At 37.6% G+C, this 27979-nt stretch overlaps 4 protein-coding genes and 1 pseudogene across 5 annotated transcripts; 4 read left to right on the top strand and 1 right to left on the bottom strand.

Moving 5' to 3' along the window:
• Positions 1–301: 301 nt before the first annotated feature.
• LOC113358266 (uncharacterized protein KIAA1211 homolog) lies at positions 302–1155 on the bottom strand. Its single transcript, XM_026601803.1, has 2 exons — positions 1001–1155; positions 302–758 (listed from the first exon to the last, which is right to left on the bottom strand). Exons 1-2 carry the CDS (start codon positions 1153–1155, stop codon positions 302–304), a joined length of 612 nt encoding a protein of 203 aa, XP_026457588.1.
• A 2293-nt stretch (positions 1156–3448) lies between these two features.
• On the top strand, positions 3449–7907 carry LOC113312525. The gene is made up of 9 exons (XM_026561274.1): positions 3449–3770; positions 4637–5095; positions 5194–5368; positions 5504–5807; positions 5939–6011; positions 6446–6536; positions 6890–6969; positions 7066–7402; positions 7641–7907. The coding sequence occupies exons 1-8, from the start codon at positions 3699–3701 to the stop codon at positions 7369–7371; spliced, it is 1560 nt and encodes a 519-aa protein (XP_026417059.1). The 5' UTR covers positions 3449–3698; the 3' UTR covers positions 7372–7402; positions 7641–7907.
• A 349-nt stretch (positions 7908–8256) lies between these two features.
• On the top strand, positions 8257–17086 carry LOC113312520 (annotated as a pseudogene).
• Positions 17087–17346: 260 nt separating this feature from the next.
• On the top strand, positions 17347–22273 carry LOC113312486 (disease resistance protein RGA2-like). Of its 2 annotated transcripts, XM_026561243.1 has the most exons (4): positions 17347–21209; positions 21420–21515; positions 21603–21739; positions 21947–22273. In XM_026561243.1, exon 1 carries the CDS (start codon positions 17470–17472, stop codon positions 20527–20529), a length of 3060 nt encoding a protein of 1019 aa, XP_026417028.1. In that variant the 5' UTR covers positions 17347–17469; the 3' UTR covers positions 20530–21209; positions 21420–21515; positions 21603–21739; positions 21947–22273. The 2 variants fall into 2 exon arrangements, with proteins under 2 accessions (XP_026417028.1, XP_026417022.1); XM_026561237.1 differs by having other exon boundaries at positions 21420–21739.
• Positions 22274–23218: 945 nt separating this feature from the next.
• Positions 23219–26105, top strand: LOC113312498. Its single transcript, XM_026561251.1, has 5 exons — positions 23219–23344; positions 23778–24654; positions 24779–25112; positions 25205–25378; positions 25559–26105. The coding sequence occupies exons 2-5, from the start codon at positions 24391–24393 to the stop codon at positions 25726–25728; spliced, it is 942 nt and encodes a 313-aa protein (XP_026417036.1). The 5' UTR covers positions 23219–23344; positions 23778–24390; the 3' UTR covers positions 25729–26105.
• The last annotated feature ends 1874 nt before the right edge of the window (positions 26106–27979 follow it).

The following is a 27979-nucleotide window of genomic DNA, read 5'->3' as shown; positions in this document are numbered from 1 at the left end:
ATAAGAGTCCATATTTTTAATATTTGATCTATAATTGATTGGAATTATTATTTGAATCACATGAATGGAATTTGGTGGAATCCCGAGTCTCAGTCTCTCTCGACATTGTGACAAACCTTTTGTATATATATTTTCTATTTTTATTTTAAGTCTAGAACCCTATCTTATCAAGTCCGAGTTGAACGAACTTTACTACCACTTTCAAAACTACATCAATCAGCGAAAGGATATATTACTTCAAGTGTTGTACTGCACTTTCCGATCCACTGAATATGCTTGCAAGCGTTGGTAATACGCATTTCTACGGGATGTCCGTATGCATGATCTCATAGGTGAATGGCGATTTATCTGCTTCCTCTATTGCTTCTGCTAACTGTACTCTTCCACCTCTTCGTGAGTTATTAATTAAATCCCTCATGTCTCTCAACTCGTTCAGGACTTCTTGGTTCAAGTTTCCTCCATCCTCCTCATGGTGACGGCCTCTCATCACGCTAAGACTCCCTTCGTCTGGTCGTCGCCTATCCTCCTCGTCTCGGATAAAGTTCGCCTGACGTTGCAGTTCGTCCTCCTGCCTCTGTTCCTCCTCATGTCTCCGCCTCTGATCTTCCCATTGTGAGATCTCCAGTGCTCTTCTCAAGTCTCTTTCTTCGTCTTCATTCATTCGTCGTATTCTTCTTCGTCCTCCTTCATTTTCCTCGTGGTCATATATCCTTCGCCGCAGTTCATCTTCCTCCGAAGATACAGTGTTCCTTCCGAATCTATGGCATTCATCTCCACGTTTTCGTTAAGTTGCCGGTTTTGTTGCCTCAACCTAGTATTATGCCTTTCCAATTGCACATGTTGTTCCGCCAAGTCTCGGTCCCGTTCTCGTTCACGATGGAGCATCTCCCTTAGCTGGTCCAACGTTATGTTTTCTTCTCCGATATTCTCTTCCATCTCCTCGCGAGTCATCTCCTCCTCGACAACGGTGTCTGTATCGGATGCGTGCACTGAACCTTACCTGAGGCCATCTTCCTTCGTCTGTCGCTGGTTCTCTTCTCGCCTGCATCCTACAACTGATGTTCCGGCCCGTTCCATCCTTCCCCTCTTATCTGCCAATCGTTTGCTTGTCCTTACAGCTATCACATGCGCTGCTCGATCTGATGTTCTAGCCATCAACCTATCCTTATTTCAATATCAACTGAACTTTTCCAACCCTAATTATCTAGATCTCCTATTTTCACAGCCTCGACTTTCTTCTAACTCTTAGATGAGGATCGACCCTTGAATATAGCGCCAAAATGTGATTACTGGAAATCCAGCAACACACCCAAATGGAGAATATGCAAGATCTAAGACATAATAAACACTAGAACTTAAACTTATTTATTAATCTCAAGCGAAATACAAGTTACACTCGTGGGTTACAAGGAAACCCTAATCCCTTCTCCCAGCCTATGAATTACAAGGAAACCCTAACTCTCTGTCTCTCCTATGCTAGACCTTTCCCTCTCCAAAAGATCTCTCCCTTTACATTGTCAAAAGTTCTCTATTTATAGGCCTAAGCAACCTTAGTGTCATACAGCTCATATCATCTCGCCGATGTTAGTTTATGCTTCGCCCGGAGCATATTCCATAAAGTTTTTCCCCACCTTTCGCTGACTTCACGTGGTCTTGTCGGGACACCTGTCCTTTTTCTTGTGCCCTACTGCTCCTACTTCGCGGTTTATCTTCTTCGCCAAGTAATCTTTTCGTGGCTTCGCCTTAGTATCTTGATGGTCCTTCTACTTTATTCGGGGTGGAGAGTTATGTCGCGCTTGTGATTTGTATTTCGCCTTCTGATGTTGACTGATTTGATAAATCACTGACACGGATCTTTGACTAGAAATTTCTTACCTTACTTGGTATGACACGTGACAATCCTATTTCATGTACCTACTCAACCTCTACTATTAACTGCAAACACAATGAAATGCAAGTACATTAAAAACCAAAGGAAATATGCAGTTGCATACCCACAAAGTACGACTTTAGTTAACTTCACTTTCAAAGTCTACCATTATCCTTAAATTTTTTTTCTCTAAGGTAAAAGTTTAATTACTCATTGACTTTAGAGTCTAATGTCCTCAACCAACTCTACGGACTATAGCATTGAGCTTATACGCTCAGACAATTTTTTTAATGAATTCTACGACATTAAGCTTATGCAATTTCAATTCTACCGTTATTATTTGCACCAACAACACGTTTGAATTATAAAACCCAACCCATTAATTCCTGAAAATTGAAAATCCACTTGCACCCTCTCCCTCCCCTCCGTCCCCGCTTTTACTACTAATATCTGAAAAACCATTTATATTTTCAGAAAATAAAAACTCTCCAATAATAATAAAAAAAAGTATCAAAGCCGATTATAGAGATCAAGATGGGAGCAAACATACTTACCTTTTGTGATAGAAATGCAATCCAAAATATTTGGATAAATGAAGGATTAGAAGCTATTCTACGTCACCTATATATTAGGAATTGTATAAATCTTGTAACAACTAATGAACCTCAAAATTTTGAGAGTCACTGAATTCAATATATTGCTTGAGGAATTTCCTTCTTTTTCGAAAAAAAAAAGAGAGATTGAGATGGGACCCATCCACAACATAATAGAATCCTGCTAATTTTTAAGGGCAAGTCCAACCATAATGTGAGAGGATCGGTTTTTTTTTGGAGATTGCATAAGATCACATAAAGTATTTCAGTCTTATATTTTTTTATAAAGTATCCCTACTTTTCACATTACATTAAAAAAGTGCCCCCATTTTTTAGATTTTGTTAAAATACCCTGTTTTATTTAAAAGGTAAATTCCATCGAGTTAAGTGCTAGGCGATAGTTATATTTCTAATTAAAATTCCTATTTAGCCCTGAACTACATCTCCTAGGTGGGGAGGGTAAATGACCCGACGATCCTAAAAATGGTATAATGATCCTGAACCAGGATCGACGAACCTGAACTTGTTGCCACGATCCTGAAACGGGCTCGACGAACCTAAAAAATGTTGTAGAAGGTCGATTTTCCTCCAACCAAAAACCCAAAACACTTGGAATGATAAACCCTTTATGGAAATGATGTAGCGAACTTGAAAGCGGTGTAACGATCCTGAAAAATGATGTAGAAAATCAATGTGGCAATAAGTAAAGGACAAATATGTAAAATAAGTTAATATTAACTAACACTAGATGGAAAAACTAATGTGAGGATATTTTAACAAATTTCAAAATAATGAGGGTATTTTTTTTATGTGTTCCTGAGAGAGGGGTACTTTATCAAAATTCTTTTTTTTAATAATAAAGTATTTTAGTTTTATTCACATAAATGTTTAATTAGGTGATGTTTAGAATCATGGTTAGTGAGTTAGGACCATAAAGTTCCTTAAAACTTTAGTAAGAAGAGTCATAAACTTGAAAAGACTCCGGTCCAGTTTGGAGTCTCTCCACTCCAGTGACTCCACCAGCAACAGTTGTTGTCGTTTGTCTTTCCACTCAATTTCATTTTCCAGCCGTTTAGTATTTACTCTTACTACTCATCAACTGTCACACTTTTCCTCTTTATTCTTGTCCTTTATCTCAAAATTCCGATCTCAGTTTCCTTCTACAGGAAACAAGAACAATCAAAGTAATCTACTTCCTAGGGTTTGCAGTTTCACCCAATTCAATCTTCTTCAAGATGGCTGCAAATCCTGAAGATGAATTAAAATCTCCTTCAGCATCAACCCCACAAGATTTCCCCTTTAATCAGGTACTTTTTTCACCTCTAATTTCTTTGTTGGAGGGGATTTCCATTTATATGCTGTTAGTTTAGATAAGGGTTGCTGGAAATTTTTGAAATTTATTATCTTTTTAAGGAAGTTGGCAGTTCTGGTTGTATGAAATGTCATTTTTGTGGACCCAATGTTTAATGTATGTGAACTGTAGAGTAGAAATAATAATTGATGAACTATGTAATTTTTGTGTCGAAATTGGGATTTTGATGAACTGGGTAATGCGTTTTTGATGGATGGTTGGATGTGTGATTACGGAATTGGAGCTTGTTTAACAAATTAGGCTCGTTCTTGGTGTAACTAACTGTTTTCGTGATTTTAGTTATAGCACTAATTTGTCATGAAATGGAGGTTTATCTGTAGCTATGGAGTGTTTGACACATTTATCCTGTGCCCACATTGTTCGATTTGTTAGACAGTCGTAATTTAATGTAATCAAGCGCAATATATTGGAAATTTTGGTTAGGATTTTTGAAAATCCGTAGGTCAGTAATAATGGATATAATTCGGTCTTTGCTTATTTGCTTAGGTGATTTGCATCTATCAACATGTAAATTATGGTACCTTGTACAGCTATACAATTTATCATGAAAACTTTGTTTTCGTTACCAATTTTGACCATGATATTATCGCTTGTGCGAGTTGCTTCTGTTTTAGCATGAAAGCACCTTTTTCGCGTTGTTGGGTTTAATTGTATTCTAATCTATGTTTACGTTATCTCTTTAGATGGATATATTTACAGTAGTTAGTAGGTCTTGCTTTCTGAGATTGGTCATAGTTTCTACACTCACTTAGTTACGCAGTGCCAGTTCTATAAGCTTCACGAGTTTTCTGTTTCTCTCAGGACATTAAGCAAAATAAGAGAAGAGAAACCTCACCTGATCAGCATTCAAGGCGTCCAAACTTGTCGTCACTGCAAATACCTGAAAGGTCCATAGAAAATTCATTGATCAATTCCGCAAGAACAGATATAGCACCAAGTCCCAGTTCTACAAGAGCAGGCCTACCTCCAAGACCAAATTCAGCGAAGTACAAAGCATCTGTTAAAAATTTGCTTCCCCAACGCAGTCTTAGGACAAAAACTTTGTCTCACGAAGGAGAGAAGACCGTTCTTCTTGTTCCAGAGACAGAATTGTCAGTTGGTCCAGTCGACAAGCCTTCTACCTCAAGATCGTTTTCTCTGACTAAGGTGTTCTCCTCGTCAATGGCTAAAGGCACAAACTCTATGCCAGTAACACCTGTTGCAAACTCAGGCGTCGAATCTTTACAGGGAAGACATCTCCAAGATCATTCTGATTTTCCTGTAAGTGCCCCCCTCTCTTTCACATACTCACTCACATGCACACTCACTTTAGAGAATACAAGCGCTAGACTTACTGAAAAGGGGCGTTTGTTTCACAGAAACAAGCAGATCAGAAGCATATATCACGCTCCTTTTCAGTTCCTGTTAATGTCAAAACGATGGCAACTTTAAGGAGAATGGATTCATCAGGAGGTCTGATTCGTGTAATTTCAACTCCTCGTCCTGTAATGGTTGATGGAGGATCGCCAGATGACATTGGTGCAGCGGCCACTGGTGATTAGCTAATTTCTTTTCATCAAGTTAGATGCCAAATATTTTGTTTAATACTGTCATGTGATATTTGGCGTCTAACTTTGTTTTAGGTAGGCTTAATTTCTAAGTTATCTCTTATGGTTTACATATATGCAGCGACTGAAGAAGCAACTGAGGATATTCCTGAAGAAGAAGCAGTGTGCAGAATTTGTTTTGTCGAACTCAATGAAGGGGGTGAAACTCTTAAATTGGAGTGTAGCTGCAGAGGTGAACTTGCACTAGCCCACCAAGAATGTGCAGTGAAGTGGTTCAGTATAAAGGGTAACAGGACATGTGATGTCTGCAAGCAAGAAGTAAAAAACTTACCTGTAACATTATTGCGAATAGAGAGTATTCAGCAGCAGACTGTTAATAGACAGACGGGGGTTGTGGCACCACAGAGGGAAGTTCCTCGATACAGGCAAGTCCCATTTATGGATGTATAGATTTCTTCCCGAAATGTATGCCTTTCTAAATGAATTTGTTGGCATGAGGCTCAGATACAAGAGTACAAGATATCTTATCTTGATTGCTTCATCTCATGCATTCCAGGGTCTGGCAGGACGTGCCGGTTCTTGTCATGGTCAGCATGTTGGCGTATTTCTGCTTTCTGGAGCAGCTTCTGGTAAATAACTTTTCTAGTGCTATTTTAGAAACCGTCATTGCATTTCAGATTTAGACGAATAACAAACTTGATGAATACTGAATTTGTGCTGGCATTTACTGTTGCCTGATTGAAGAAAATATGGCCATCAGTATAGCAGTTATGCTTAGAATTAAAATTCTATTTTGTGATAGCTGCATATTAGATCGACAACCTGACCTGATTGAACTTGTGACTATGCTGTGGCTCCATTTATAGGATAGTAAAAGTCTCATAGTAGGTGAATGGAACTCTATTAAATGAAATATCCATAGTGTGACGTCTGGTGTTCTCCATATAAATGCAATATCCATATTGTATCCGTGTCATTCTACTGTTTAAATCAATTTCAGTTGTCCTTTTTTTCGTTTCTTTTCCATTAGGCCCTTTGTAATTGATGTGTGATATGCAAACAGGTTTCAGATCTGGGGTCTCGTGCTCTCGCTATATCTTTGCCCTTTTCCTGTGTTTTAGGCCTACTATCAGCCATGATAGCTTCTACAATGGGTAAGTCATCGCTCAACTTCTTGTGACCTTGTCATCCTACAGCCTACAAAGTTAAGACCAAATAGGGGAAGAAAAATATGAGTTTTTTGGTATTTCTGTCGAAGAATTTACACATCATTTTATCTAATGAAATCAGCTACTGGATCTTTAATTCTGAATCTCGCGCTTTTGAGAAAGGATTTTTGTTTTCATTTTATTTTTCGCCTTCCCCTTAAAAGTATTCCAATGCATCCAGGATTATGTCTGAATCCAAATGTTTTGCTTATTCTTTTCTTTTGTTCTGTCTTTTCGTTAATAATGAATCTGTATATTGATTTAACTTAATAAAGATTCTTAAATTTTTGATCTTCCAGTGAGCAAGAGTTACATTTGGGCTTATGCTTCGTTCCAATTTGCGATCGTTATCCTGTTTGCTCATATCTTTTATACTGTAGTAAGTAGGATCTGTTTCCTCCCCTATTTTTCCTATGACTTTCAGAGTCCCTAGAGATTAAAGGTATTCACACTTTCTTTCTACGGAATATTACAGCTTAGTGTGAACCCGATTCTCTCAGTTCTGCTTTCTTCGTTCACTGGTTTTGGAATTGCAATCAGCACGAATTCTCTGCTTGTGGAGTACCTAAGATGGAGAACCAGCAGAAATCCGCAAACTGCTCATCAACAAAACCAAAGAGGAGTACAGCATCAGTATCATCGTCATCGTCAGCATCAGCATCATCAACAACAACAGCAGCAGCAGCACCAGCAACAACAACAACAACAGCAGCAGCAGCAACAAAGGGAGGATATTGAAACTGGGACAGTAGATAGGCCTAACAGGAGTCTCGAAACCTGACAAGGGAACACTAATGCCGAGAGTAAAAATGGTATGCTGTTGTTCCCAAAACCTCTAACTTCCAATTGTCTTTATATATGTGGATTGAATATTAATAAACTGGGTAGACTGTTAGAGAGGACGATTGAGTGAAAAAATACCCGAACAAAGAGTGGTAGTAGAAAACCAAAATTTAACTTTCCGTAATCTAAAATGATAACGAGTTAAAACTGTTTTGAATGTCACCTCATCAAACTAATGTTTGTTAAATTTCATTCTTCCTATTGCAGAGAAGAGTAATTTTCCTCCACACTCTGCTGTGATATAAAACAAAAAAAAGAGAAAAAAAGAAGAAGAAGAAGGTGATTGTAAAGGAATGAGAATAGTAAAGAAAGCAAATGTGAATTATTACATCCTTTGTATAAGCAATTTTCATACTAAGGTAAAGAAAAAGTAGTACTTGAGAAACCCCTGGTTTCATTCATATATAATTCGATCGCGTCCTTCATTTTTGTTGTTTGTTTATATAATGGTGAAAATGAAATGCAACTTGTGTTCGTCAAATTTTCTCTTCTGTTTTCAGTTCTCCATGTCAGACACTCTAAAGAATAAATATAAAGATGAAGATAGGACATAAACTAGTCGGACTTGACAGAAATTCTTTTAGACGGCAATCCAGTGTGCGGAGCATTTTTGATTTAACAACACCATAATCATGCAAAATTTTCATTGATCAAGTGTTTTTATAATCATATGTAACGCTTTTAGATCAAAAATGCTGGAATGCTGAGTAAATTTTCTTCCATGAAATATAGGGTGGAAATAGCTAATTATTCCTTTAGGGGTAAAAAAGTTATTCTTCATTTGGTCCTCCTGTACCAAAATTAGTGATTTTAATAAAAAAATGAATCTCCAAAGAAAACATGAAGAAGAAAATATTTTGGATTCAAAATCAGAATAAGGATCCTCCTTTACTTGAATAATAATCTGCACTTCGTCTTAGATTCTTCACTCAGAATATCTGCTCGTCTTCATTATTCTTCTAATCACATTTCTTCTACTTCCTCAGAATCAATCGATCTTGTTGTTGATTTTTCTTCTTGATTTTACCGAATGGCGAATGATGAAGATAATAGTAACGAATCTCCTCCTCCTCCGCAGAAACATCTTGTTTTTGCTTATTACATTACTGGTCATGGATTTGGTCACGCTACTCGTGCAGTTGAGGTACTTATCTCACTCTTTTGATCTTGTTTTTATCGCATAATGTGAGAGATTTTGGTTTCAATTTCTTCTTCTTTTAGCATTTCTGTTTGATAATCAGTGGATTTTGAGATTACAATGGTTTAATTTGGAGGTTTTGATTGATTAATAGGAAGTAGGTTATGATTTGGTATTGAAATTTTGTGGATATTGATCTCAAAAATTGACACATAGACTGACCAGAATAATGTTGTTTAGTAATGGCTTTGGATGGTGAACAAATGTAGTTTAAGGTTATTGTTGAGATTTATTACCAACTTCAGATGGAATTTGTTTGGTTTGTGAAACGGAAATGTGGAATGTTATTGAAATTTGGTTGTTGGGAAAATGCAGGTTGTTCGACATCTTATTGCAGCTGGGCATGATGTCTATGTGGTCACTTGTGCTCCAGATTTTGTTTTCACTTCTGAAATTAAATCTGAAAGACTCTTCATTCGTAAGGTCTTGTTAGATTGTGGAGCTGTTCAAGCAGATGCATTGTCAGTGGATCCCCTGGCTTCGTTAGAGAAGGTACAAATAAAATGCTTGAGTGAGTTCAGAAGTATGATTAGAATGTAGTTGCTGTTAATCACGTGAATTTTGTTGCTGCCTGATCTGCTTATGGTTGCTATTGCCATATGTATAACTTACTTTGTATTTTTCACCTTTTGTTTTCCTATGTTCTTGACTACTCTATCGTCTCTGTTTGTTGGATAATGTAGTATTCGCAGACTGCAGTTGTACCCCGGGATTCTATTTTGGCAACAGAAATAGAGTGGCTTACCTCAATCAATGCTGATTTAGTGGTACGTGGATGGTCTTTATTTATTTTGTTCCAAAAGATTAGCAATGTCAAATTTTGCATCTGCTCCTTGTTGCATAACAACATGAATGTTTCTATAGTGCATACCTTCTTGAATATGAGTTTACATTCCTATGTTGCTTGAACATGGGTTCTTTGCTGCTTTTTGGAAATAGGTGTCGGATGTTGTTCCTATTGCATGTCGAGCAGCGGATGATGCTGGAATTCGCTCTGCTTGTGTCACCAATTTCAGGTGACTTTTGGGTACCGGTTATTACCATATGTATTTAATTTGGTTGGATCACCTAGACTGTTTCTTAGGGGCGGTAACATGAAGGACACAACAAACGATTTTATAAATTATTCTTTTGTCATGTACCTCTATGAAGACAATATCGAGCACATCCATATTAGATTTACGGCTATGAGACAATGGTCACATGATGGCTGTTGCTTTGATGACTTAAATGACTGAGTGTTACAGTGACTTGTATGTTTTTCATGACCAAGTCAATTCACCATTCCTTTTGATTTGGGACTTGAATTATTTCCAGGTGATCGGAAATTGAATCCGGAAAAATGGGGATTACACAAACAACACAATCATAGACCTGTTAATTATATTTCCTCTCATTTAGTTTGTATAAATGAACTCTTCACGCTTTGTTTACACCGGTGCAGTTGGGATTTTATCTACGCTGAGTATGTGATGGCTGCTGGACATCACCATCGTTCAATAGTTTGGCAGGTGATTCATTACGCACTAAAGCTAACTGTACAGATAGTTTTGGGGGAAGTGCCTCTCTCTCTTTCTATTTGTAACTGTACAGATAAATCCTGATATTGAATGTGCAAGTACTTATGAGATAGAGTAGCTGAGGATGAAGCACATTAAGTCTGTTTTATTTATTGGCCTTTGGTACGGATAGCAGAGGATTATTCTCACTGCGATCTTCTAATCCGCCTTCCAGGATACTGCCCGAGTATGTTGGTTTACATCTCATTTTAATGATTTCTTCGCATTCATTTTCTCTTCAATATTTTTGTAGCTGGCGTATAAAGTTAAGCTTCGATTTTGCAGTGCCTGCCTTTCGTGATGTTATTGATGTACCGCTTGTTGTGAGGGAGCAACGTAAATCAAGAGCGGAGGTAGTGATCTAAACATTCATCAATCACGTTGGCCAACTGCATCTTGCATCTCTTGATAATGTTCCTTCGGTGCAGGTTAGGAAAGAGCTTGAAATAGGGGAGGATGTTAAGCTAGTTATTTTCAACTTTGGTGGACAGGTGATAAATCATTACGTTGTTCGTGTTTTGGTCCTTGCAGCTTCTATGATTCTATCATTTCGTATTATTTAAACTTTTTTCTTGCTAGCAGCCTGCAGGTTGGACGCTAAAGGAGGAGTATTTACCGCCTGGTTGGCTCTGTCTGGTACTTTTGTTTGCAGAACTATCCCCTTGATCTGTTTTAGGCAGGCAAATATTTTTCCGGACTTGAATTATAGCAGAATAATAATCTATTCCAAATCAGGTATGTGGTGCATCTGACAATCAAGAACTTCCTCCAAATTTTATAAAGCTCAAAAGAGATGTATACACACCAGATGTGATGGCAGCATGTGACTGTATGATCGGTATTGGGTTAAGTTTCGTTGAAAATTTAAGTTTTCGTTTCTGTTAGTCTGATAATAAAATCAGATACTTAGTTATATTCTGTTTCAGGAAAGATTGGGTATGGAACAGTAAGTGAGGCTCTGTCATACAAGTTGCCTTTCGTATTTGTACGGAGAGACTTCTTTAATGAAGAACCGTTCGTTAGAAATATGCTTGAGGTATACAAGTCACTAGCTGATACTTTAGCTCTTTACCCATTTATCACTATAATAGTTGGGATATGTGAGTTTGTGTGGTTGACCTGATCTTTTTTTTCTTTTTTCTTTTTCAAAATAGTATTACCAAAACGGCGTTGAAATGATTAGGAGGGATTTGCTCACAGGACGCTGGGCACCTTACCTTCAGCGTGCAATTAGTTTGAAACCCTGCTATGAAGGAGGGGTTGATGGTGGCAAGGTAATCCTTGCTATTACCTTCAGCGTGCAATTAGTTTGTCTCTGTTCATACAGCCTTTTGATAAAATCCGTGTTTAGAAATTAACTTGCAATTTGCTCGATCATCGTTTTCCAGTTGATGTATCTCGGACTCCAAGTTGTCACCAATGTATTCTCATCTGAATGATATTTAGTATTTACCTAAATTTTTTAGTTGTTATAGCTGATAGTGGCCTTGTTGATAATTCAGGTGACTGCCCGCATACTACAGGATATGGCTTTTGGAAAGAATAATACTCCACAAAAGGTAAATCTAATTTGTCTGTCTTAATTTTAAATTTGTAATTTGTAACAGAATCATGCATTTACAGTTTTGAATATTTGTAATCTCGTCTATTTCTGGAAAAAGACTTGTTCGAGATCAGTTACACCCACCAATGTGATCAATCATTAAATTACATCTGGACCATCTTTCCTTACCCAAGAAGATGTGATCTTAATATCCTTTTTTCGTTTGTGCAAAATGTAGTTTAGCGGGGCCAGCAGATTGAGTGATGCCATAGTCCTCGGGTATCAATTACAACGAGCACCTGGTAGAGATGCAGATATTCCAGAGTGGTATTCTGTTGCTGAACATGAACTTGGTTTGCGCAACTCATTGTCGAGTGCTGAGATGAATCAGAAAAGCTCTTCCGAAAAATCGTGAGTTTGACTGGCATTAATCCTCACTTGATCTGTTTGTGCTTTTTAGTTTTGTATTTACGTACATGTCTGTCTTCCTGTTTCTGTGCTAGATGCGTTGAAGAATTTGAGATTCTTCATGGAGATCATCATGGTCTTTCGGACACAATAAATTTCTTGAGGAGTTTGGCAGAGCTGGATGTTGAACATGATTCTCGACACAGTACCGAGAAGCATAAAATGCGAGAGCAAATTGCAGCTGCTGGTCTTTTTAACTGGGAGGTCGTATCCAATGCTTTAATTATCATGTGTTGTTTCTTTTGTGATTGGTTAGTCACTGCAGAAGGAAGCACCCATATGAAACATAGGATTAACAAGTTATGGATTCCTTGTCGTAATACTAAATGTTATTCTTTACTTAATATTCAACTAATCTTTTTTGTTGACGGCAAATCCCATTTATATAATTGAGATTGAAAGTTAATTCATTCATGGAAGGAAGTTTCGTAGGCATAACATCATATTTTTTATGGCTCATGCAGGATGAGATATTTGTTGCCAGAGCACCTGGGAGATTGGATGTCATGGGAGGAATTGCAGACTATTCAGGAAGCCTTGTATTGCAGGTAATTAGTGATTTAGTGCTTATGTTGAAATTTATTATTGTCGTAGGGGTCTTCTTTCATCAGGAAAAAAACAAACAAACCATCTTTCACGTCATATGGAAAGTCATCTTAACTCCGTATAAGAATAAAGCATGAAAAGGGAATAAAACCTCTACTTGGAGAAGGTGGGAGCCGAACCGAGGGGTTTCTTGCAGAATCCTTAATAGTAGAATTTATTTCTTAGTTTGGGGTTGAGAATGTAGTGTTATCTTTTACTCTGTTTTCTTTTATGTTTTCTTACTCTGAATTATAAATCTCATTGCTAATATTATTTCGCTTATATAGCTGCCCATTAGAGAAGCTTGCCATGTTGCCATCCAGAGAAGTCATCCAAGCAAGCAGAAACTCTGGAAGCATGCCCAAGCTCGGCAACTTGCAAAAGGGCAGTCCACTCCTGTGCTGCAAATTGTATGTCATCAGCCTAGTTGATCAATATTCTTTGTATCTTTGCAAACGAAATAAGTTCTTATTTTGTTGTCTAATTTTCCTCAACATATCCCAAAAGATTAAAACGAAAAATGTTCTCACGTCTTACTTCTGTTGTAACAATATCACGAGTTATGATCCTGATCACTACCATTATTCTAAACAATGTTTCTTGATAGCACAATGTATATGTTCATAATACTGAATTAAAACTAATTAACATTTTATCGTTACAAAATTCGACCAATGCAGGTTTCATATGGGTCAGAATTGACCAATCGTGGACCAACTTTTGACATGGACTTATCTGATTTTATGGATGGTGAGCAGCCAGTTTCTTATGAAGCGGCCAACAGATTCTTTGCCAAAGATCCTTCACAGAAGTGGGTCATCCTTGTTTTTTCTTTATTTCCTCCATGTCTGTGGATATTTTTGTGTTCCTCCTATTAATACTTTTTTTTTGTTAATACGAGTCTTGGTATAGGTGGGCAGCATATGTTGCAGGGACTGTTCTTGTTTTGATGACTGAATTGGGTGTACGGTTTGACGATGGCATCAGTATATTGGTAAATCACTCCCTCAAGTTCAGAATTCATGGGTTACTTGTTACATGGGATATGTAGATTAACATAATTCTTATTTTCCTCCATGGACCGTGACTAGTAAACTCCATGTCAATTTTTTTTTCTCTCTCTAATTAATGAAATAGTATACGACTTGTATTTGTTTTCACTTTTCAGCTAGATGTCATCTTGTTATTACTTGTTTAGGAAGGAGGAGAATATATTTGATGCTAGCTGATGCGGTTATGCATGATCGCGTATGAATTCCTGCTCTTCGATTTTTATCAGTGTGGTCTTGCAGGTGTCTTCTGCTGTGCCGGAAGGGAAAGGAGTATCTTCTTCTGCTGCAGTGGAGGTTGCTACCATGTCGTCCATTGCTGCTGCTCATGGTTACTTCTCTTTTCCCATCTTACGCCATGTTCTCATTTTTAATTTTTGCGAGATGCATTTATGTAGCTTTTAATTCTGACATATATTCTATTTACCCACTCTAAGAGATAGGTTTAGGTGAATTAATTCTCACCCGCACACATGACAGCTTAAAAGCTCATCATTTAATTCTAAACATTTTATGATAAGAAATGACATCCTTAGTCAAATTTGATCAAGCGACACTGAGTTAAGTTTGCAACATCCACTAGATAATCAGTTGCAGGAGCATCTTTTTCTGGAGCGACTGTCCCTTTGGGCTATGAAACCAAGGGATTGATTTTGCTTTTGCCATCAGTTGTGGCTCTTGGGGAGATAGTGCAGTCTCCCTTCGTTAAAATGTTTACCAATTCTAATCATGATTTAAAATATATGAATCTCATTAACTGAGAGGGCATCTTTTCATTGCAGGGCTAGATATAAAGGCAAGAGATCTCGCATTGCTCTGTCAAAAGGCATGTGCACATCTATTAACTCAGTTTTTGAACATTTTTTTTACTTTTTAAAGTAAAGTTTGGGACCAGGATGGAGCGTGACCATCTCAGCAATATTTGACAGGGGGAGAATCATGTTGTTGGAGCTCCTTGTGGAGTGATGGATCAGATGGCATCAGCGTGCGGGGAATCTAACAAACTTCTTGCAATGGTTTGCCAGGTAAGGTTTTGGTATACTGAAGTTTTTTATATGTGTTGTTGATCCAGCATTGTAATTCAACTTGTATTAATGTAGCCAGCTGAGGTGCTCGGACTTGTGACAATCCCTTCCCATATACGATTCTGGGGTATCGATTCAGGAATTCGACATAGGTAATCAATGAAAGTTTCAGCTTCACATAGTTTGTTTCTGTGATCATGCCTCAGTTTCGGGATTATCTTTTTATACCTTAAAGATCTTCGCTATGGATTAATTTTTATGTTTACATAAAGTGCAGTCATCTTTAACCAAGATTTGGACATAGGAGTGGATGTTTTTATTGCACACTTCGGTATCATAGTTATTCCTGAGAAATTCTCTGTTAGATTCTTGATAAAGTTTTATTTTTTAGTTCTTTGAACCCACACTGTACCTTCTTTTTCCAGCTTTAATATGGCATTATTTTCAGTGTTGGTGGTGCAGACTATGGATCTGTCAGAATAGGTGCCTTTATGGGTCGTAAAATCATTAAATCAATTGCGTTAGCGTCGTTGTCTAAATCATCATCCAGTGCTAATACACCAGAGCAAGTAAATGAACTCGAAGAAGATGGTAACGAACTACGTGAAGCTGAAGTTTCCCTTGATTACCTATGTAATCTTTCCCCTCACAGGTAATTTTCTCAGGGCACAAATTCAAACTAATATTTCTCTCTTTTACGCCGCTCAGAAGTCTGTAATTATATCTTTTACTGCAGATATGAAGCTGTTTATGAAAACTTGTAATTACATCTTTTACTGCAGATATGAAGCTGTTTATGAAAACTTGTAATTACATCTTTTACTGCAGATATGAAGCTGTTTATGAAAACAAGCTTCCTGAATCTATACTTGGGGAAACATTCTTGGAAACCTACCTTGACCATGATGATCGAGTAACCACTATTGATCACAAACGCAGTTATGTAGTTAAAGCACCGGCCAGACATCCAATCTATGAGAATTTCCGTGTCAAGGTTGGTTGTTATATTTGACTCTCGGAGAAACAGTTTTGCCTTTTCATGTTATTCAGTATTTGTAGACACAATCTTTGATGAGCTTCAGACTTTCTCTAGGCATTATAATGACCTTTATCGGGTTTGAAATATGTAAAGATGTCCTTCTTCTACGTGTTACCCCCAAATCCATGCAGTATTTGGCTAGGAGTAGCTTAATTAAGAAGGAGATTTCTTGGAGCATCACCATTGGAACTTCTTCCATGCATGAAATAATCTGACCAAATTGCTAATGCGTATATATTTGATTTCAGGCTTTTAAAGCACTACTAACGGCTGTCTCATCGAATGACCAATTTTCTGCTCTTGGAGAACTCATGTACCAGGTATCATGCAGTTTTAAACTCCGAGCTTTATGCAGTTATATGTTATGTAGTTCCAAATTGTGTTTTCTAAAGAGTGCCACCACTAATAGTTGAGATTTGTTGACTACTATTTTCTTATTCCTTTTTTGGTATACAGTGCCACTACAGTTATAGTTCTTGCGGACTTGGATCTGATGGAACGGATAGGCTAGTAAAATTGGTGCAGGAAATCAACATTGTAAAGTGTCTAAATCTGAAAATGGAACTCTGTTTGGAGTAAAGATTACTGGTGGAGGCTCCGGTGGCTCTGTTTGCGTACTAGGAAGGAACTGTCTACGAAGCAGCGAACAGATTCTAGAGGTAACTTTCGGAAACCTCAGTTGAGGAAAAAATAAAATAAAGATTAGGATAAGTTTATCGTGCTTAAGTTAAGACATGGGCTACAAACAAAATTGACCGCCTTGACAATACCCCTAGAAATTTGTGCGCTGCATCCGTGCTGAACTCTTCTTAATGTGCACCGCATTCATGCTGAACTCTTCTTATTAGAGACGGTTATTCAATTACCTTGTATCTAATTGATTTTATTTTTCATGATACTAAATGTGCAGATTCAGAAAAAGTACAAAGCTGCCACAGGATTCAAGCCATTTGTTTTTGAAGGTTCTTCCCCAGGTGCCGGAGAGTTTGGGTATCTGAAAATTCGGCGCCGTTTTCCACCAGCAGAAGCTTAGTTTTCTCCCCCTCTAAAATTGTAGTCATTAAGATTCTAATTTTCGTTATAGACCTGTAAGTTATAAGTTGTAACCCTTCATTTGCTGTAATAGAACACAAAGAATAAGGCCAGGGTGTAGTAAATTTTTATTTTTTACCAACAAATATTAAAAATAATTTTGACACATCAAATAGTAGAATTCTCTATTTACGTTCAACAATTATTCATTATGGTTAATTGAATGGAACAGACATAATAACAAAGACACATCTACTTTTAGACAAGTTGGGGTGTCAAGTGGTAATTGTTGGCCAATAATGGTATAGAAATCACTATCTGCTTTTACGGGGGAAAGAGGTGATCAGAAATGAATGGAGGAGAGTGGACAGAGTATCAAATGGTTTCATGGATATTATTATTATTTTTGACTCTGCGAGCCATCGAAGACTCATCTTATTCCACATTCATAGTTGTACTCTACACACTTCGATATTTTTCTCAAAAAAACACTAGTATTCTTCTTCATTGTTTTTCAATCTGCTTGAAATTTTTCATAATGGCGGCGGAACAAATTCTTGTTAACGGGGTCACTGAGATCATTAAGAAGGTACTACCTGTTATTGCTCAACAGATTTCTTCGGCATGGGGTGTAAAAGACGACTTAAGGAAGCTCAAGGATACCCTGGAGTCAATTCAAGCTCTAATCTCTGATGCTGAGAAGAAACAAGTAAATTATGATACTGTGAAACTTTGGTTGAGAAGGCTGAAAGATGTTGTTTATGATGCAGACGACGTTATGGATGAGTTCGCTTATGAAACCATGCGTCGTCATGCAGTGGGAGGCCAATTTAAACACAAATTACGAGCTCTCGTTTCATCTTCCAACCCACTTGTATTTAAATTCAAGATGGCACGTAAAATTCGAGCCCTCAATGGAAGGTTAGATCAGATCTACAAAGAGAGTACAATGTATCAGTTGCAAAATACTAGTATTACCCAAGACAACCTGACTATGGTTCTGCGAAGTAACCGATTAACCTCATCCGTTGGTGGTACTGATTCAATAATTTTAGGGAGGGAGATTGCAAAATCAGACATAATAAAGATATTGATCCACAAGTCGTCACCATCATTACCGTCGTCATCATCTGGGATTTCTTCTCAACCGGAGAGTGTATCCGCTTTATCCATAGTGGGTATGGGTGGACTGGGTAAGACTACGGTAGCTCAAATGGTCTACAATGATGACTCTATCATGGGAAACTTTGAGCTAAGAACTTGGGTTTGTGTCTCTGATCCTTTTCATATCTTTAAGATTCTAAAAGATATCATCGAATCCATTACTGGAAATAAATGTGAGGATTTATCAAATGTCGATGTACTGGCAAAACAAGTCAAGGAAAAACTGATCGGTAAGAAATATTTGCTAGTGCTCGACGATTTGTGGAATGAGAACGCTACGTATTGGGAAAATCTGAAGAGCTACCTAAGCTATGGCGGCATCGGCAGCAAGATATTAGTCACTACACGCAGTCGAAATGTTGCATCTGTTGTTGGTGGTGATGTTCGTGATCTTGAAAAGTTATCAAAAGATGCTTGTTGGTCCATTATTGAGAAGAAAGTATTGTCCCGTGGTGGAGCAGTATTGACAGATCCAGAAATGATTAGTATTGGCAAGAATATAGCAGAAAAATGTGACGGTCTACCTCTTGCAGCGAACTTACTTGGAAGTTCAATGTGTTCCAAAAGAGAGAAAAGCTATTGGCGGTCAATTGTAGACGACATTGATCGATTGCGAGGTACACCTGAACATAATAATGTCATTTCAATATTAAAACTGAGCTATGATAATTTATCGCCTCCTCTGAAACAATGTTTTTCATACTGCTGTATTTTCCCGAAAGATTGGAAAATAAATAGAGAAATGTTAATTCGATTATGGATGGCAGAAGGATTCCTTTTGTCATCAAGTGGAGGAGAAAGTATATCTCTTGAAGATATTGGTAATGAATATTTTGAGTATTTGGTGTGGAGTTCGTTCTTCCAGGATGTGCAGAAGGATCAAGAGTCGGGTGACATTGAGACATGTAAGATGCATGATTTGGTGCATGATCTTGCAACGAGTGTTCTAGATCGTAATGAATTTAGAATTGCCAAGGTAAGAGATGACAAGGAAGATGTTTCAGAAGTTCGACGCTTACAACTGCTAATTGATGAAGGACAGAGTTTGGCATCTCCTACAGTATTATCAAATGCTGTGAAACTGCGTACAATTGTTGCTCTTGAACGAAAGAATATTTCGCATGTCAGTTCTTTCTTTCAGTGTAGGCGTTTACGCGTACTATGTCCTCTCGGTGACTGGTATAGGTGGGATACATGCACATTCTCTTCTAGGAGCATGTCTGCTTCATCGATTTCTAAGCTGAAGCATCTGAGGTACCTTGACCTCTCTGGCTACAATTTATTTTATGAGGTATCTTTAAATCATTCTTACAATCTGCAAACACTCATACTGAGAAGATGCAGAAGCGTTTCTAGCTGTCTTCTTAATAAGATTGGATCTTTGAAGAGTTTGAGGCATCTTGATATCTCGAAGTCGGATATTAAACATTTACCCGAAAACATTGGGTCCTTGGAACATCTGAGTTTCCTTGATCTTTCACATACAAATATATCAAAATTACCGGATTCAATTATCTGTATCAGCAATCTAAGGACGTTGAGTTTCCGTGGTTGTTATAATTTAGATGGCTTACCAAGTGAGCTAGGAGCACTGACACGATTGAGGTGTCTTGATTTGCGTGGTACTTCCATCAAAGAATTGCCTGAATCATGCATTAGCAACCTCTGCAATTTGGAGATTGTGAAACTAGGTAGTGTGTGTGAGCTTCCAAAGGAAATTAAGAATTGGCCGAAATTGAGAATTTTTGCTCACTCTAGAAAAGATGATGTAATGCCTAGAGGTATAGAAAGGCTTACCTGCCTTGAAACATTAAAGTCTTACATGGTTAGACAAGAAACAGAGGTATGTGGAAGTCCCGGTAATAAGAGTTACGGTGGCATTGAAGAGTTGGCAGGCTTAAACTCCCTTGAGGTATTGAAGATCATAAAACTTGAAAATATGAGAGGTGGAATAGAAGATGGAGAAACAGCAAAGTTAAAGGACAAGCAACATCTTCTAAAATTACATCTGGAATGGGGTTCCACTGTTGGTGATGATGACCAAGTACGGAGTAGTAGAAGTGTAAAAGATACTGCGGTGTTGGTGGGTCTCCAGCCTCACTCAAATTTGAAGAAATTGAGCATCATAGGGTTCTCAGGTTTAAACCTTCCAAAGTGGATGATGGGTTGTTCATTATCTAACTTCCTTCCGAATTTGGTGGATTTAAGTTTCATAGATTTGGATAATTGTGAGCAGCTTCCAGCTCTGGGCATGCTCCAATTTCTTAGGTATCTTGGGATCTTCAGAATGAAATCAATCAAGTGTCTGGGTGAAGAATTCTATTATCAACAAGAAAACAGAGAAGAAGAAGAAGAAAGCAGTAGTAGTGATACTGCAAAGAGATCCTCATTATTCCCTTCCTTAGTTGAATTGAGTATGAATTGGAAAACTTAGAAGAATGGGTTGCTCCTCCTCCTCTTTCTTCTTCTTCTTCTTCTTGTTTTCCTTCACTTGGAGCGATGGAAATCAGAAACTGTAAACGATTGAAAATCATACCAATAATTTCGTTTTCTTATCTGAAGACATTGAGATTATTGGGTACCAACGATAATATGGTAAACTCATTACTGAATAGAACAGGAGGAGAAGGATGTCTACCCTCTCTCACATCCATTGAAATATGGGATTCTCCAGATCTAATATATTTACCACCATTGGGCGCACTACTCCAACGCGGTACTCCGAATCTTGGGTTCCTTCAAATTATGGATTGCTCAAATTTTCAAGGTTTTCGTGATGATGGTGATAATCGAAACAACAACGACAAGAGTTCTATTCGTTCACTGTGGCTAGAAAAGTGTCCTGCTTTAACATCTCTACCGGATTTACGATTATGTACTTCTCTCCGGGAATTAACAATCTGGAACTGCGACAAACTGAAGAATAAGGAGTCAATACCCTATGATCTTAAGAAGTCCCTCACGTTTCTTGATGTACTCAAAGTTGATTTCATCCAAAGAGACGAGGGTGTTCCGGATGTCTCTTTTTCGGATGATTTAACTAATTTGATGGAGAAGAAGAAGAAGTAGATTTGGTCGATGGGAACTCATCTCTTCTTTTAGAATTACCAACAGGTCCCTTTTCTCTCCCTCTCTGTGTCTTTATATAAAATGCCATCTTGTTTATATGCGTTAGTAAGTAGTCTTTGCCATATAAATTGTGTTTCTTTGGATCTTTCATTTCCAAATTCTAATTAACTGAGATTTAATTCGTCTTCCCTTTGAAGAATTGACGGTTGTATGCAAACAAGGTTACTTTGCTTATGAATTTTATTGGTCCACCAGGTTGGTTGGATCGATGGCGAGGAATCAACAAGCAACCAGGCATGCTTCTTAATTTTGCTCTTGAAATTCTGCAAGCAGTGGGTATTGTATTACCAAGTAAGGATTTTCAAGCACAAGAAATAGTCTCACAAAATTGCTAATTTTGGATCTGATGGAACGGATAGGCTAGTAAAATTGGTGCAGGAAATGCAACACTCTAAAGTGTCTAAATCTGAAAATGGAACTCTGTTTGGAGAAAAGATTACTGGTGGAGGCTCCGGTGGCTCTGTTTGCATACTAGGAAGGAATTCTGTCTACGTGGCAGCGAACAGATTCTAGAGGTAAAATCTCAGTTGAGGAAAAATAAAATAAAGATTAGGATAAGTTTATCGTGCTTAAGACATGGGCTACAAACAAAATTGACCGCCTTGATAATACCCCTAGAAATTTGTGCGCTGCATCCATGCAAAAATTCTCTTGTTTGAGTAGAGGTTGTAATTCCAACTCGTTGCATCTGATTGATCTTTTTCATAATACTAAATTTGCAGATTCAGCAGAAGTACAAATTAAGCTGCCACAGGATTCAAGCTATTTGTTTTTGAAGGTTCTTCTCCGGGTGCTGAAGAGTTTGGGTATCTGAAAATTCGTCGTCGTTTTCCACCAACAGAAGCCTAGTTCTTTTCCACCCTCCTTTAACAATCTGAGGCACTTTTGAGTATTCTTTTTCAATCTGATTTTACTATTCGTTGTAGTAATTAAGATTTCAATTCTTGTTATTAGAGAATGGAATTATCTGAGTTGCAAGTTGTAACCCTTCGTTTTGTGAAAAGGTTGTTATATATGTTTTACAAAACCATGCGTTCTCGTGAACACAAGGTACAAGCTCTTGTATCATCCTCCAACCCACTTTTGTTTCGATTAAAATGGCAGTCTCCTTTCTTGACGTCCATGGTAGTTGACAAAAGTAAGCCGGCAGTAAGAGGCAACAACAAAGACAAATTACCGAACAAAAGAGATATGAGATCTGTTACCTCAAAAAGAGCTTGATCCTCAAAGAGAATTCCCCAGCAACTCCTCCCAAAACAATTTTAAAACCATACTGGCTTGCCCCATTACCACCAGTGCCGTCACCCATGTTTTACGTTGGATGTACCAATGCTCAAGCCGTCTCTATTAGGTAAGCTCATCACTTGTTGAGCCACTGACATTCTTCTAGCTGAGTTCCATAGTTTCCCCTGCAGACCTGCACCATAGTTGTGTTCGAACTTTTGCATGTAAACTTCCAAAAACCTTCATTTGAGAACAATTAATTAATAAAAGCAAAATAAAATCAAGATTATTGAACATTGTCACATGACAAAAATTTAATATAGAGATATTTTAAAACGCTAACTTCTTGTAATTATTTTGATAACAGATCCCTAGTATGAAGTCATGGAGATGAGTTCTGTGGTTTAATATAGAGCTATTTTGTAAAAGGGTCGCATCTTTTTGGCTATATTAGGCTCTGGGACGTAGAAGTTGCAGTTGCCGCGTTTGGGTCGAAGACTAACTTTGACTGCCTAACATTTTTACCAGAATACCCTTATAGAATTGTTTAAGGACATAATATCCTAACACCATTAAGAAACTTAACTGGGTCTAACAGATCCGATCCATTTTTAAACGGACCCATATTTTTCCCGTGTTATTACAACCATGGAATGTTTTGGGCGACGTGGAAGATTATCCGCTACTCTGACTGGAACATATTATACACGTTGATCATACAGCTGTAAGAGAACCTAAAGTTTTAGGGTTTGGTTTATCTTCTTTGGTAGAACGGCTGCTACTGCGACTGCGACTCATACTTCAACTAATTGAAAGGTCGATAATCCAATTGAAAAGAATAGTGAGGAATTACATTTATTATCAGTACTGCATACTTTCCGCTCTACCAAATATAGGTATACATTAATTTCAACCATCTGTGATTTGTGCTTAAATTCTAGGGTTTCTATAATGTTAATTTAGTAAATCTACTGTCAGATTTGAAAAATTAAGTAGTTGAAATGAAGTATTTTGTTCTTGATATGATCAATTTAGTTGGTGACACGTGTATTATTCCATTCTCTTTATTTAGATGCTAGCTCCTTTGTAGAAGTTATGTAGAAAAATGAGTGTTTAATTGTCGGTTTTAAAAATGAAACAATGGTGTTGACATTGATTTTGTTGTCTCTATTATCCGTTAGATGTTTCTTCCACTTGTCTTCTTTTTCGTTTTTTTTTTCTTTTTCCTTTTACCAGTCACTGTATATAGCTTTGAAGATTCCTTTCTTTTTGTATTTCTTTAATGATTGACATGGTAGTTGTCTGATTGTGTAAGGATTAAATATGCAGTACGTTTTCGAATGTGATATTGTAAGATGGGTGGGGGGACCAAGGTTAGAAAGAAGAAAAGGATTACTAAGTCCGGTGACTCTTCAGAGAGTGAAGAGGTCCATATACCTAATTATAAGGTAGAAAAATGCAAGGGTAAGTGTGTTGTTGGTGAGGATTCTGGTAAGGAAGACGTTTTTGGGGATGATGTTGGTGTGGATTACTCTTTGTTTGAGAATACAGGAACTGGTGCAACTGATGATGTGAATGCTCAATCTAGAAAAGGTGTTGGAGAAGTAGATTGGAGTAGCTACCCTGGTTTAAGGAGCAATGAAGACTGGCTAACAGAGCAGGAAGAGGAAGATGAAATCTAACATGTTAAAAGACATGTCAACATTAATGACGTAGATCCTGAAGATGGGCATCATTCAGACTTTTCAAGCTCAAGTGAAGATTCAATCCCAAGTGATTCAGACGATGAGGATGATGATATAGGAAATAAGCTTTTGGATGAAGCAGATGGGGTTGAGAATTACGTTGAATTCATCGGGCTAACAGCAAACTACTATAAGGAAGAAGATAAGCGGAAGATGAGGATCCTAGAAAAGCTGAAGTTACACCACTATATGTTGGGATGGAATGGGGTTCTTTTACAGAGTGCAGAGAGTATTTAAGAGACTATGGTATTAGCAAAAGATTTGGGATGAGAAAAATTATGAACAACAAAGTAAGACAAGAGTATGTATGTGATGATGATGATAACTGTGGTTGGTTTGTGAAGTGTAGCTCAATGAGTGACAATGTTACTTTTAGGCTCAAGAAAGGTGAGTTTAAGCATACTTGTCAACCAAGAGGGCTGGAAACTGCACTTGCTAACAGAAAGTGGGTGTCACACAAGGTATCGACTCAATTATGTCACTTAAGTCACTTAACTTTTCAACATTCAGTCATTTAAGTTTTATTGTTTTCTATTTCATTCGCATTTTAACCTCAATTATGTTGTTTATTTATTTCATTTGTAGATTCTGGGATATGTAAGAGACAACCCTGACTGCAAGCCTAAAGCTATAAGGAGAAGAGTTAAGAGGAAGTATAAGGTGAATATTTCATATTGGACAGCTTGGCATGCTAGGTGGAGGTGTTTGGAGATGATATTGGGAAGCTTTGAAGATTCTTACGCTAAAGTTCCTGAGTTGTGTGAGCAAATAAAGAAGGACAATCCTGGTAGCATTGCTACATTCAGTAGAGATAGTAGAACAAAGCAGTTCACAGGCCTGTGTGTGGCTTACAATGCTAGTCTAGAAGGCTATAAAGATGCTAGACCAATGATTGGTTTAGATGCTTTCCACAGTAATGGTAAGCTACATAAATACTTTGCAAGAATATGGTTTAGTGAAGTTTTCACAAAATTTGTGTCTGATGCTATTCAATTTTTGTCCCACATGCAGGTGGGGTGATTATGAGTGTTACATCTTTGGATGGTCACGGTGGGTTATTCCCCCTTGCAGTCTACTTCACAAGGTTAGAGTGTAAAGAAACTTGGAATGCATTTTTGGAGATCATTGCACCTAGTTTGCGCCTCCACGACAAGCCTTTGACCTTCATTAGTGATAAACAAAAAGGTATTGATTTCTTTATTATTCGATACTGGTAGATTATAAAAATCTGGTATTTTATAATGCGAAGAGGCGGTACATTTGCTTTAGTCTAATTGAGTATAATTTGGCAGGAAATGCTTGTCCTATGCCACTTGATCTTTTTTCACATTCCTTCTGATTTTTATGTTTGTTTGGCATGTGTAGGTATAGAGTATGGTGTTCAAAGACAGTTTGGTGATGTCAATCATTTTCACAGGCTCTGTTTTAGACATCACTACAAGAACATGAAGATGAAGCATCCCGGACCTGAGATAGAGAAGCTTGCTTGGAAAGCAGCCAAGTCCTACAATGAATTGATTATAATCAAGCAATGAAGGATCTAGGTGAAACAAAGATGCAATTACAAAAGTTCTTTGAAAAAGTGACTGTGGTCCCAGAAGACGTGGACAGTGGTCCCAAATGATGTGGACACTAATTATCTCTGCTATTTGAATGATTTAACGCTGGAAGATTTAAAGCGCTGGACAGTGGTTCCAGATGATGTGGACTGCTAATCTAACTATTAGATTAGCACTCCCATAGGATTTATGAGCTTGCCTTATCTGACGTAGATTGCTAATCTAGGTGCTAGATTAGCACCCATAAGACTTAGCCTTATCTAGATTAGCAGTCCACGTCAGATAGGACAACCTCCTAAGTGAATGTTACACATACTATTTAGACAAAGAAAAAGAATTTAGTTCCACATTAAAGACCATAATCATATCTATCTTCCCAAAACGGTACTGCAACCCATCTACATAGATGCAAAACATACATCTGTTTCCTTCATGAGAAGATAAACCAAAGAAAATGAGATGAAAAACAATTTGACTGACCAAAATCCTTAAAAGATCTGAAACTCAGCTGTACTGGATAGGGGTGTAAATTTTGCCCGGCAGCCCGAGGCCCAGTACCGTCCGCCCTGTCCCATGACAGCCCATGGGTGACCGTGGCCCTTTACGGGCTGGCCCGACCTAGCCCATTTAAATACGAGGGCGGGCACAAGCCATAATTCAAATTTTCTTGCCCGGCCCAATACCCTTCCTATTATCCCGTCAATGTTACCCGCCAGTGTTATCCATTTACCTAGCCTAAGTGACTGTTCCAATTTTGTTTTATCCTAGAATATACTTGGTACATATACTTAATACAGTCAACCCTCATAATTTTCATATGTATTTCTTAACTTTTATTCCATGGGAGTCTAATTTTGTTAACCATATAGAGAAAATATTGAGCAAAATCTAAGGCACTTTCCTTTTCTGATGATTCAATTCAGGAAAAATTATAGGAAGTCTGGTTTATCTTATTCCCATCTCAATTCTCGTATTTGATCATTAATTTTAAGTAAAACTTGTATATTATTACTACTTTCTTTTTATTTTTAATAATATATATGTATAATATATATTTGTTTGTAATATTCAAGGCCCTCCCGGCCCTACCCGCCCGATCCCAAATTACAAAACAGGTTTGGGTAGGCCATGGGTACTTACTGTAGATAAATAACCCTGCCCTCCCGGTCCTTTTAATTTCATGGATAAGAGATGTTCCAGCCCTTACCGTCCCATTTAATAAATAGGCGGGACTGACCGGCCCGGTCCAATTTACACCCCTAGTACTGGACCCTTTATTTTGAAAGAAAATCAAAACACAGACACAACCACATGACGCCTACGCTTGATCCGGTCTCGAAAGATGAGCACACAAACCTACTATAATGATTTCAAAATTATTTATTTAAGGCATTATTATTAGTAGTAGTATGGAGATGTATAGTTGGTCCTGAAATAAATGAGATCATCTACACTGAATTCAAATGATTTTGTTTGTCCACCGTTTATTCCCGGTCTCAGAAAACCATGGTAGATTTTTTGATTTCCTTTACTGCCAAATGCAATACTATTTTTTAATTTCCTTGCTTTCTATCTTTATTTTTCTTCTTCACTCCCAACATAAACCAAAATTACCATTTTCCTTATACTTCAGGGTATTTATCGCGCTCTGTTCATGCACATCTCTCTTTGATACCTTACCCTTTTTGCAAAACAAGCTGGAAACACCCCCACATTTTCTACTGTATTAATTGTAAATTCCCCTTTGTACTTTCCTTTTTAAGTTTTAGGAAGTCACCTTCAAAGAAATCATGAATGAAACAAAAGCCCCACACCCCTCTAAAATTTCCATTTGAAGTGGACATCTTGATTTCTTGTCCGTTAATCTTACTTCTTCTTCCACTAACTCTTATGACTGGATATTCGTAGCACAAGGATCTAGGTTGAATTGGTCCAAATTTCAAAAAACTGTAAATTTTTAGGGTAGATTTGGGCTTGTTCGGTTACCTTATGTGAAGAACAGGTTACCGAACTCATCTGAAAGTGTAGTTCGGTTACTTTTTCCATATACGCAGGTTACCGAACTCGTTCTTTAATGGAGGTTTTTAGTTGTTCGGTTACCTTTTCCATACACGCAGGTTACCGAACTTTGTTTATAGAACTTACAGAGTAATGTTCGGTTGGTTCGCAAACTTTAACCCAACAACATATCTAACCGAACTCCACATGTATGCAATTAGTGAAGAGT

This window comes from Papaver somniferum, chromosome 1 (genome assembly GCF_003573695.1).
Source record: "Papaver somniferum cultivar HN1 chromosome 1, ASM357369v1, whole genome shotgun sequence".
Taxonomy (NCBI): domain Eukaryota; kingdom Viridiplantae; phylum Streptophyta; class Magnoliopsida; order Ranunculales; family Papaveraceae; genus Papaver; species Papaver somniferum.
The sequence above is the reverse complement of the archived record's forward strand: the minus strand, read 5'-3'. Positions and strand labels throughout refer to the sequence as shown.